This window comes from Gymnoscopelus microlampas, assembly GCF_963454915.1.
Source record: "Gymnoscopelus microlampas genome assembly, chromosome: 8".
In the NCBI taxonomy this organism is placed as follows: Eukaryota; Metazoa; Chordata; class Actinopteri; order Myctophiformes; family Myctophidae; genus Gymnoscopelus; species Gymnoscopelus microlampas.
In genome coordinates this window covers 47,434,961-47,447,994 of record NC_139945.1, presented here as the reverse complement: position 1 = coordinate 47,447,994, position 13,034 = coordinate 47,434,961, and the positions used below count along the sequence as shown (strand labels likewise).

The following is a 13,034-nucleotide window of genomic DNA, read 5'->3' as shown; positions in this document are numbered from 1 at the left end:
TATACCTTTGGTCCTGGGTAACCAGGGTGACCCTCATTCCCTAGAAAACCAGGAGGTCCTGCAGTCCCTTGATATCCTGGATACCCTGGTCCACCCTGCAGTCGAGAGTCAGATTAGGTTTAAGATTATGTTTAGGATGAGGATTAGGATTATACAGTAAATACAAAGTTCACAGAGTCATTATTATTAGTCTGCAAAGGGGAATGACTCAAGATGGAAGAGAGCATGGGATGGGAGTGTGAAAACAATGGTCAGCACATGGGGATTTTTGTTTATAAGGGAATATTAAGTTTGTGTAGCCATCTTGCTTTGTGTGCAGTGTTTATGTTTTTTTGTGAACTGTTTCAGCAATGCAAGACGAACCAATACAAGCCTGAGGAAACTCAGGAGAGAAGAAAACAAATCATTGTCTGGTACTCTGAATCCAATAGGCATGGACAATTGACCCTTGGCTGAGACAAACAAAGGGGTAGCTCTAAATGTGTTCTAGACATTATATACAGAAATGCTTTGTCATAAATGAAATAACCTGATGGACGAAAAGCTAAATTATGTTACAAGTAGTCATTAGGTAGTACAGTATATAAATTATGAGAATAATACTAAATTTGTAGTATTTGTATGTTGTGTGCGTTGTTGCTGCAGTACCAACAGTCTGCCACAAGATGGCAGCACAGACCTTAAAGACAACCAAGACAACAAATCAGTAACAACAGGCTCACTAACCCAGCACTCATAAAGCATATTCAACATAAATAACCAAGGGTTCTATAAAATAGAACCCTTGGTTGCCAGACAGGAAATGGTTGACAGTCTCACGATACTTTGTCCGTTCAAAAACATACTTTGTGCTCTTTGATACCTCTATAAAATTATACAGTGTACACATCGAAAAGCAACACTGCAGAAAACAATGTGTGATATGTATTTTTTTATTTTCCTGAGCCGAGTATTTTATAAAGGTCTCAATCGTTCAGAAATAGTGTTTGATCATAAGCTGTCCAGCCGGCTCTCATAGACTCCAATGTTATTTCACGACTTCCGGTGTGAGTCTGCCACCCAGTGCGACGAATCTGCCGGCTGGAATTGCATGATAAGAGAAAATGATGTCGGCTTCCCTTCCTTTCACAAGCTTCCTTGGGCCTTACTAAAGTCCAGGGGCCCTATCTTGTGCAAAGCGGCACACAAATGGAGCACAGGTGTCATTACTATAGTTTAAGTTTCCAACTGACGCAAATGTCATTTTCACACCCAGCACCCACATTGTATTTAACATGCAGTTGGAGAGGTGTGTCTAATAAAGTGGCCTGTACAATGGAGAATATTTTTCTTAAATGTATTTGTTCAGGTTGATTGAATTATTAGCCCACTTATTTAAATTACATTTTGGAATTTTATCTTCTCTTAACACACTCAGTTTTGTATCAGTGTTCTTGTGTGAGTGATTGGACGCTCTAAATCAGTCTTGTATGGTGATACAAGCATATTAGAATAGTATCGATATTCAGACAAATACATTATTTATTGTGACGTCATGTGCATTTTCATCTGCTCACCTTGTCACCTTTGACTCCGTCACACTGACACCTGGAAGTCCCACTGCAGACACACTCCTGACAGAGACAGACATAATAATATTGAACGAGAGAGGTGCCTACTTCCACATAACCATCAAGGCGTTTCTGTCTTAGACACTTGTCCACTATTCTCGCATGGCAAGACTGTGGCCTCCCACAATTTTCAAATGCTTCCGGTCATACTGTCTGCAGCACGGAAGCTCTGTTGATGATCAAGCGATAAGGCAGATGTGAAGCCTCCTCCCCACTTCCGGTTCGTATTTACAGTCACGCAAATGTATCCTAATATAAATAAAAATCATCTAAGCATATATAGCTTGCTGCTTAGCAGAAATGGAAAAATAAAATGTAAAGACAAACAGATTACAGCTTCCTGCCTTGGATTTCGGGAGGTGTAGTTCCAGACTCTATCCACAAGTTTCCTAGGGCATGGTGGGCATCACTTCCTGTCGATTTGATCCCTGATACCTGATCAAATCGACAGGAAGTGATGCCCACCATGCCCTAGGAATCGCATTCGGAGATTGTGGAATGGTTGAATGTGAGACTACTTTTCCACTAACAACATCGATTAATTGATGCACAGCAGGTGTGTAGTCACACCCAGCTCTGAGTCCAATTAGTTTTACTCAGGCCAGGTGTGACTGCTTACCTTTGCACATTGGGTACATACACACATGTCCGTTCGCGACCGTTTCGCGTCCGTTTCATACCGTTTCCGTTCGCCGGAAGTCCCATCCACTCCCATGTAAAAAAAAACGGGACCGTACGGTCCCGTTTTTTTTTAACATGGGAGTGGATGGAACTTTCGGCGAACGGAAACGGTCGCGGAACGGCCACGAACGGACATGTGTGTATGTACCCACTATCCACACGTTTCCTAGGGCGTTATGGGCATCACTTCCTGTCGATTTGATCAGGTATCAGGGATCAAATCGACAGGAAGTGATGCCCACAACGCCCTAGGAAACTTGTGGATACACACAGGATAAATCAACCATTACCCACCCTACACTATAGTGTCCTTGTGTAGACATTTGTCCCTTAACAGCCATCAATGTGTCCTTGCGTAAGACACTTCTTCTCCCCAAACTCTTTGTGTAAGGCACTTGTCCCCCGAAAACCAGAGACACTTGTCCCCAAACACCTGTAGCAGAACACATGTGTTCTACTGGGCAGCTCCAAAGGGACTCTTTGTCATCCTGGTAGAAATTGTGGGTAACAGGCTTGCTTTGTAGGTGATTGTGAAGTGAGTTTGGTGCAGTAAAATCTTACCATATGTTTACCAGTGATAGGTGACCTTCTCACATGGTTTGAAAAGTGAACTGACATACTGAGGAATTTGTTTGGTGAAAGGTCAAAGTGCAGAGAAATGTACTGTAGATGTGTTGAGTTGTGTAGGTGATTATGAAATGAAGCATAGCGTTAGTTCATGCAGGACACGGAAGTCGTGCACGCCAAAGCTGTAACCAGCAGTCAGTCAGCTGATGTGAACATCAGCTTTCTATTCCCCATTCACAGCCCAGCTGGTCATTACATCACACACTCATTATCCAATCACAGCTCACGCTTGAGCAAAGAGGTTCCTATAAATACGGCTTCATATTCTCTAGGTCTTTCTTGGTTGCTGAACCAATGCATTTTGCTAGCTCCTCCTCCACCCCAGCCTCCACCTTTTGATTAGAGTGTGCCATAGGCTCAAATACTTGTGATTATCATGTATATCTGCTTTGTTTAGAGTCTGGCTTAGGCTCAAATACTTGTGGTTATCATGTATATCTGCTGTTTAAAATCTTGCTAGGCTCAAATACTTGTGTTTATCATGTATATCTGCTAATTCTAACTAATATGTTAATGTATTGCTTATTGTTGTCATTGTATCCTATAAATACGGCTTCATATTCTCTAGGTCTTTCTTGGTTGCTGAACCAATGCATTTTGCTAGCTCCTCCTCCACCCCAGCCTCCACCTTTTGATTAGAGTCTGCCATAGGCTCCAATACTTGTGATTATTATGTATCTGCTTTGTTTAGAGTCTGGCTTAGGCTCAAATACTTGTGGTTATCATGTATATCTGCTGTTTAAAATCTTGCTAGGCTCAAATACTTGTGTTTATCATGTATATCTGCTAATTCTAACTAATATGTTAATGTATTGCTTATTGTTGTCATTGTATCCCTATGGGGGATTTGCTTAAGCATTCTCTGAATATATGCTTAGCAGGCTGCTTCGACAAAATTCAGTGAATATTCTCCCAAGAGCGGAGCTTTAACGCCAAGCTTAACTGTATTCCATTTGTGGCAATAAATGGTTCTTTATCTACTAAGACGAGAGTGTTTCTGATTGAAGTGAGATTTTTCCAATTTGGTGCAGTAAAATGTAACCACATGTTTACCATTGATAGAATATGCCCTTCTCACATGGAACAAAAAAAGACTGAGGTATTTGTTCAAAGTTCAGAGAAATGTATGTGTTGATAATATTTTTAATTACAACACCAGAACCACCATTACACTATTAATGTCACGGACCCCCTAGAGGCAGCTTGCGCACCCCAGGGGGTTCACGTACCACAGTTTGGGAATCCCTGCTTTAGACAAAAGACAGAAAATACATTTATATGTCAGAGGTTTGAAAATATGAGTAAATGCATTTAGAATTGTGTAGCATTAATCTTAGTTAGGCAGGTAACAACTCATCAATTGGAGATTCTATTCTATTCTATTATGTGTTGTACCACTCACTGTCTTAGATAAGCAGGTAGACAGACAAGTATGGAGACAGAGCTGAATGGAGAGTCAGACACAGATTAACAGATTGAAAAACAGACACTGTTTGGGTTTAAACACACATGCAACACTGACTGAGAATCACAGATAGATAGACAGGAGAGAGAGAGAGAGAGAGAGAGAGAGAGAGAGAGAGAGAGAGAGAGAGAGAGAGAGAGAGAGCAAATGAAGAGAAAGATGGAGGCAGGAAGTCTGGGAGAGATAGAGGGAGAAAAAGAGAGAGAGGTCCTGTCGGAACAAACAGCTGTTGTTAGCAGGATGTGAGGAATGTGGTTTCAATGTACAGCGATGTTCAAATACCACTGAATATTTAGACTGGAGAGATGAACATAGATAAGATGTTTTAGATAACATTATTTTCAAAACTTTAAAGAACCGTTATGTAGGGTGAATATCAAGAATGCATCATGCCCAGTGCAACCGCAACAAGCCAGTATGACCACAGCTTCAGCACCCTGCAGAGCTACCAGGCTAACTCAGAGACTCTTGACCAGGACAGACACCGTAACCTGGGACGTCTTTGCGTGCATGTATGCGTGCGTGTGCATGTGTCCACATGGGGGTATGATGGCTGTTAGAGCAGCTGAGATGAAGTGATAAGATACAACACATTGAAACACACCAGCATGCCCTGATTGGCTGTCGGGTAAAGGTTTTTAGTAGAACGACAACAAAGGATGAACAGAGAGAGAGAGAGAGAGCAGGGGAGAAAGAGGAGGCGAGTTGGGTGAGGAGAGAAGGAGGTAGGAGGTGAGAGGAGCAGAGGAGAACCGTGTTTGGAAGTTGGAGAACAACTCCCATCACACATATAATGGGAAATCCAGGGAGATGTGATAAGGCAGTACTGAGGATGCTGTTGCTACCTGTATGCACCTGGTCACTGGACATCTACAGTATATGCACATATATGCTGCAAGGCTAGATGTCTGACTTTACTTTACAGCTCGACATACAGCTTTCCAAAATGTTTGGTGGTCAACCCATATCTCATACAATTCAATTCAAAGGGCTTTATTGGCATGAGAAAACATACGTTTACATTGCCAAAGCAAAAAGCACAATACAACAATACATACACTGGTGTTCCTCACCAACAGGCAACAGGATTCAAGACACCAACAATACAGTACTCCCCCCTGGCCACATCTAGCTGTGGGGTCCTACAGGGGTGATATTCACACTCTACACCAAGGGTCTTCAACGCTTTCAGGCCAAGGACCCCCTAGTTGAGAGAGAGATGAAGTAGGGACCCCCTCTATGTTTAAAATTGTGTGTCATCTTTTTTGTTTTACTTGGTCTGCTCTTTTTTCCCTCTACACCAAACGTCTTTGCCAAAAATAGCCGATCTACAAGCTCACAATGCCTCGCAGCGCGTTGTGAGCTTGTAGATCTGCTATTTTTGGCTAAAGTTCTCTTCAGAAAAGGGATGCTAGGGTTCAAGTGGTTAATGTAAAAAATATCATATCACACAAAGATTTGGCGGACCCCCTGTAGTAACTTTGAGGACCCCCTAGGGATCCCGGACCCCCTGTTGAAGACCGCTGCTCTACACTGATGATCATCACCAGTGCCCCCAACCACCACATCATGAAATGCACTGATTGTACAGCACTGGTTGTAGCCTGGCATAGCTAGACTATATCACTGCGTGGATATGAGTCTGGTGCTTCCATGAGGACGTTTTGTTTCCCAAGGGGCGGGATCAAAACAATGTCCCTCGACGCAATTGGTTAGACCTACAACCAACTACCAATTACAGTCGCCCATATTCGAATACTGGGCCCTGATTGGTGCCCCACGTCTTCTGGAACAGGAAATGGATTCTCTATAGACGGATTTCCGCGCGACGTCATCACAGAGCAGAATGCGCAATCTGTGCATGCTCGGGGGAAACGAAAACGAGCGCCGTTCACTCTGTTGTTGTGTTCGGGAGTTAGATAGCCATAATTCTGCTATTTTAGGCATAATAGGCATAATGCTGCTATTATATTCAAACAGATCCAACTTCCGACAAATAATTTTTATTGAGTAAACAAGGTATTACAAACTGCATAATTTAATCTACTTTCATTAAACCCGGTGAAGATCATTTATTTTATGAATGGACATTTGACCAGAGCTGCTGCGGGTAATGGCGCCCTCTATAGGCTTACCCCTCCTCTGCGCGGTCATATCCTCTCATGTTTACTAACAGGAAACCCGTCTATGGAGCGGTGCCAGACCCAAATCGCAGAGTGCAATTTTTTTTTGCACTCGCAGATTAGTCTGGTCCCAGGCTACACTGGTTGCACCGAGAGGGACAGTGTCAACAAACTGCTCCAGTGGTGTTATACTCAAAACATAAAAACAGAACCTGCATGACATCCGTGGCCTATATGGGGAGTTGCGTCATGACCCAAGGAATCCAGGGGTAAAGATTTTTTCATTTTACAACCTACGATTCAAAAGTTATAGGCCAAAAAGTAAAGTGGGCTGTTATAGCGCCACCATGTGGCCGACTAATTCTTTTCTTAATAATTTGGCAATAAACTATGAACCTCCCCTCCAAGTTTTTTAACTCTAGCCTTTACGGTTTCTGAGAAAAAAATACTTTAATTTGAGTTTTTTCATTTTCCCATTAAAGTGGATGGGGACATTTAATGCACTAATAAATCAATATCAATTAAACTATGTAACCAATCTCTTAGCAAAATACAAGCAGTCTATTCCCGGTGAAGCCGGTCATTATGAAATATGGCACGAAATTGGGAAAAATAAACTGTGGGAGAAATAGCGAATACAAAAAAAGTTTATCTAGAATAATAATAAAGTGGGAAGAGTACTATAGTCTGGGAAGAGTACTATAGTACCACACTAATAAATACAAAGCCCTACAAGCACACACACACACACACACACACACACACACACACACACACACACACACACGCAATACGCACGCACGCACGCACACACACACACACACACACACACACACACACACACACACACACACACACACACACACACACACACATGCACTGCATTACTGATTACCACCATAATGGTCCACAAACTTTGTAGTTCAATGAGAGTATATTGACTATACAGGGTTTCTGTTTTTGGCTAGTGCCGTACTTTAATAATATTATGTACAGTATATCTAATTTCTTTCATTATATACATGGCATTGTGTCTATTCTGATAATTTTAATGCTACTAAAACAGGATGGCCACTAGTATATAGAACAGATTTTCAGCAAATAAACGTGTTAGCATGAAGATCATCAGAATGAATGAAGACGCATGAATGAAGCTCATTTAGGCAAGCGACACACAGAAATGGTGACAGCAAGCAAGGCTTGCAAGCAAGGCTTGCTGATCTCCCCAACAGACACACTCACTCACTTCCTGATGCCAACCCATAATGCCTCTGTGTGGCTTTAATCTCAGACTTGATGGTGAAATCATGCAGAAAACCAACACACACACACACACACGCGCGCGCGCACGCACGCACGCACGCACGCACACACACACACACACACACACACACACACACACACACACACACACACACACACACACACACACACACACTATACAAACATCAGACGCGCATTCACATACACACATTATACAAACTCTCATATTCACATTCACATTCACACACTACAAACACAGATGCACATTCACATAGACGCACACGCACACACACGCACGCACGCACGCACACACACACACACACACACACACACACACACACACACACACACACACACACACACACACACACACACACACACACACACACACACACACACACACACACACACACTATACAAACTCATATAGACAGACAGACAGTGTGCAGACAGACAGACAGACAGTAACAACAGCCTGGAGGCATCCAACATCACACGTTGCCTAAACTCATTGTGACTTGTGATCATCAGCATTATTTTTGTACTTAACAAAAAACTGTCTTATACATACAGTGACTGACATCATAGCTTCATAAGTTAGGAACAGCTTTCATGTTTCATTTCCTATCACTTATTTAAATCTTAAAACTTCACTGGCTTCAGGTTGCTGCCTGCATCCAGTACAAAACACTGGTGATGGCCTAGAAAGCAAGCAAGGTAATGGCACCCCCATACCTTCAGGACATGATGCACCTCCACACCTCTTCCCGCTCACACACTACATCAAAAAAGGTTAGCCAATGGAACAATACAACCACCCTAAGGACTACTAACCAGTATTTTCCATATATCTGTACCGATATATAACATGTACAGTATATAACGTTGCGATGTAACATAATGTAGCCCTGTTTAACACAATGCTATACCCAACTGTATACTTTCCCCATTTTTCCTTAGATTGTTTTTATTATGTTTTGACACTTGACTTGCTTTGGCAATGTAAACATACAGTATGTTTTCTCATGCCAATAAAGCTCCTTTGAATTGAATTGAATATTAAGTGCAGCGAGAGAAAACAAAAGGAAACTAAATCCCTACTCGTCTCCTCCTAGGATTTTTGAGCAATCTTCACAAAGCTTTCTATACACAATCTATGGACCAATATCTATAATCCCAGTTGAAGAAACGTTTGTACGTGAACAAAGTAAGCCTCCATGAGCAATTCAATATTGTAGATGTCATGGGTTGATGAATGTTTTCACATAATACAATATTGCTTATCAGCAGATGCTAGCAGACGGTGGCCCTCCATTATTGGTGCATGAAAACAAAATGGTGGCGCTAGTTAGCTTATTTTTGGTTCAGGCCAAGCAACGATGTCTAACTTCTAAAAGTGGTATTAAGGCACCCTTGATGACCACTGTATAAGCTGATGCATGCTGTCGCTATTGTGTATCGAGGCCTCTCCCATTGGATTGTGGATGCTATTGCTCCAGCAAGGGCCAAGTGCCATCTGCAGGTCTGAGGGCACATTCCACAAGGGGAATGACAACGTCCTGGGCCCTAGTAAAGGGCTTCTCTCTTCCTAGTATTACTTTTGGATGAATAGTTTGTTTTCTTGTTCATACTATGTCTGCAATGATCATATGACCCGAAGACCTTACTGGACATACTGTAAGGCTAAATGTTACAGACTTGTGTGCACCTCCGGGTAGAGTCGCCCCTGACTCATTTGGTGCCTCTCTCTCTCTCTCTCTCTCTCTCTCTCTCTTTCACACACACACACACACACACACACACACACACACACACACACACACACACACACACACACACACACACACACACACACACACACACACACACACACACACACACACACACACACACACACAGCAGTTTTTCATCTCTCAGTCAGGGGTAGAAAGCCTTTGATAAATGAAAATAGATACTTTTCTGAAGCTGAAGGGGAAGTAGAGAGAGATGAGATGGCATGGGGGGTACCCGGAGTGACGTGACCTCTCTGACAGTCTGATGTTTCAATACAAAGCAAAGGTAACTTAACTGCTGTTGAAGTATTCACATACACTCGGGTTCTATTTGTGTTCATTTCAAGCCATACTATAGTGACCATAGAGTATATATAAGAACTAGAGACGGCTCCCACCTATTCATTTCAATGAAGTTGCTCACCCAGCGCATGAAGCACCCCGAAGTGCCCTCTTCTTCCTGCACATTTGACCCAAGGTAATTAAAAAGAAGGTACGGTCTCTACGTCAATTCCGCTATCCACCAATTCCAGCCGGCAGATTTGTCGCACTGGGAGGCAAACTGCAGCCCGGTGGAATACATTATGGTCAATGAGGGCGGACCAGCTTATGAACACACTATTTCTAAACGACTGCAACCTTTGTCGCTGTTTAGATGCCTCAATATAATTATACTATATATTAGTGTGCAGATCGAAAAACAAGTTATTGGAAAACAACCTGTGATATGTCGTCTTTTATATTCCTGAACCGATAACTGACAAAGGACACAATCGTTCAGAAATAGTGTTTGTTCACAAGCTGGTCCAGCCGGCTGTCATTGACTCCAATTTATTTAATCGAACTACAGGATCCAGTTTTGCCTCCCATGCTCGTCAATGGCGCCTGAATGGACCGTGGACTGACTCGATTTGACTAATTAACCATTTAGGTCAAACTGGAATGCGGAATTGCCGCTCTCAAACCCAAGATGTAAAGTGGGTGATGATTCCGCTAAAAACTGTTAAAATGATGGAGGCGCGCCTTCTGAAGCGGACTCAAGCCACGAGAGGCACCGGCAAGCGAGCCGCAGGCGAGTGAGATTAATATTAATTTCTAAGTCTTCACTCATAAATAACATGTTCATAATGGTCAAGTCAACTCATGTGTAATGGCATCTTTTCTCTAGTGCCAGTTACAGTTATACAATATAATTGTATAAAAACAGAATCAGACAAACATGAATGTGAAAACTTATCAACCACATCAAAGCACATGCCCTAAACTGTGTTTGAGCAGTTTTGTGAGTATGGATAGGGGCTTAAGTGGCTGCATTCAAAGCCAACGTGGAAGTGTGGGGACGGCAAGTGAACAGGGGCAAATTTGATATGTTGCAAACATTAGCAGGAATTTGTGGATAGACTGAGACCTTCCTTCTCCCAGCTGGTGTGCTATCACAAAGCTTCATTGTCATGGAGTTTGAGAGTCAGAGAGAGTGCAAAACTTAGTACTTAGAAGTAGGAACAAACCAATGACATTGCAAAAAAAAGGGATGAGACCAAGGCACTCTTGTGGAAAAGTTAAAAAGCCTAATAGTTTGGCTAATGCATACAAGTGTGTTATTCCTAAACGTAACCTCAGTAAAACGCTACCAAAACCTTAAACTATTTCTAACCTTATCCTCAGTAAGCAAATACACAAATACAAGGCTGGCTGGTTGGCTGCAAAAAAAATGGCCGTGAGCGTGTTTTGGGGCGAGTACTCCGGTTACCAATACAACCCCTCACCCTGGCCGGCAGATCTTCTAACAGCATACATTTCCTTTACAAATGAGGGGATAAATACATATCATTGCTGTCCGGCAGAAATCAGCTAACTCCATTTTGACGCGTTTGCATTTTTTTCCATAAATCAGGGCCATTGAACACCCTTTACGTCTGTGTGTTGGTAAAAACAAATATTGAACTAATGAAAAGCATTAAAAAGAGCTTCTGACAAACCCAGCTAACTCCATTGGATCCTCACACTTTCTGCTAAACCAGCTACCTCCAGTAGAGTTAGCTGGTTTTGCTGACTTCAGGGTCCACCCCCTTTTGACCTCCAACCTCATTGTGAGCTTGGAGGTCCATTCAGCTGTTCTTATCAATGATGAACAAAACCTCCTAAATGAACATTTTGGAGTTTTCTGCCGGACAGCAGAGATATGATACTCCCCCCCCCGTAATTACACTACGTTTAGGGCCCAATAGAGCATATTTCAGGACATTTACGAGTACATGACCGATTTCTTTGGTATAGATGAATGCCTGTAGGCAGTCATAACTGCGGTGTCAAGTGGCTGCCGCTCCGCGACACCGCAGTTAAGACTGCCTACAAGCGCATCTGTGGATTCGTCTATAGAGCAGGGGTTCTCTCTTCGCGTCTGCTAACGCGAACAGAACGCCACACTCAGCGTTGCCATGTCTTATAAGCGCCTTTGGCCTACTTTTACAAAAAGGTCTCTCTCACATTGTGCAGTGGCTGTCAGGTAGATCGGTGGATCTGGGCACTACGTTATGCTAGATGTGAGGCCCGCGCAGCGGGCCAAACTTCTAGTTCTATGAATGGGAGAGGAGAGTGGGGCGTAGGCTTCATTGCCTAATTGCCTAATTGCCTAACAACTTTGTGTGTGCCAGTGGAGACTCCGTCCCTCCTTTCCTCCTCCATCAAACCTAAATATCAACCAGTGACCATGATGATGCTTTGAAGATCCCTTCGGGGAATAACCCTTTTCGTTAGTTATAGTTTTGTTTTGTTGTTGTTAGCCTGATTTAAGTTCATCCTTCTGTTGTTCATTCATTAAGTTTATTTTACTACTCAAGTCATTCATTCATTCATTGTACCATTTATTACTATTGGTTAATAAATTCACTTTATTTGCACAAAAGCTGTTGTCTCCTTCAATTATGTTGCGATTCTTGCCCTAGACAAAGAGGGTCATAACACTAAGATTAGTGGGACTCATTCAAATGACCACCAGTGACCTAACAACATCACTGTATTATATTAGACTTATTAGATATTATATTGATATTACAGCTATTTTATTTTATTAAATATGTGATGACAATAACTTTTGGTGAAAAAGCCTGCATATATCGGTATCGGTTGATTGATATCCGTATCGGAAATTAGGAGTTGGACAATATCGGTATATCGGATATCGGTAAAAAAGTCAATATCGAACATCAATAGGGAATGGGGACCATTGTCCTGTGACCATGCCCTGTAGTAGTAATAGTAGTAGTAGTAGTAGTAGTAGTAGCAGCAGTAGTGTTAGTAGTTGTACCAGTAGTATACCTGTGTCTGTCTTTTCTGGACTGAGGTTTTTCATGACTATAACAGGCAGCTTGTTTCATTTACCTGTTGACGTCACAATTGTTTCATTAAACAGACCGCTGGAGAGAGAGGATCACTGTGTGTGTGTGCGTGTGCGTGTGCCGTGCGTGTGTGTGTGTCTGAGAGAGAGAGAGAG

At 42.4% G+C, this 13,034-nt stretch overlaps 1 protein-coding gene across 1 annotated transcript in view; it reads right to left on the bottom strand.

Moving 5' to 3' along the window:
- col4a3 (collagen, type IV, alpha 3) overlaps window positions 1-13,034 on the bottom strand; it is a 74,931-nt gene that overhangs the window by 54,234 nt on the left and 7,663 nt on the right. Inside the window, exons 3-4 of the mRNA XM_084065092.1 lie at window positions 1,557-1,613; window positions 6-95 (exon numbers count right to left, since the gene is read on the bottom strand). Of these exons, the coding sequence (XP_083921218.1) occupies window positions 6-95; window positions 1,557-1,613 (147 nt within the window). The remainder of the gene's footprint in view (window positions 1-5; window positions 96-1,556; window positions 1,614-13,034) is intronic.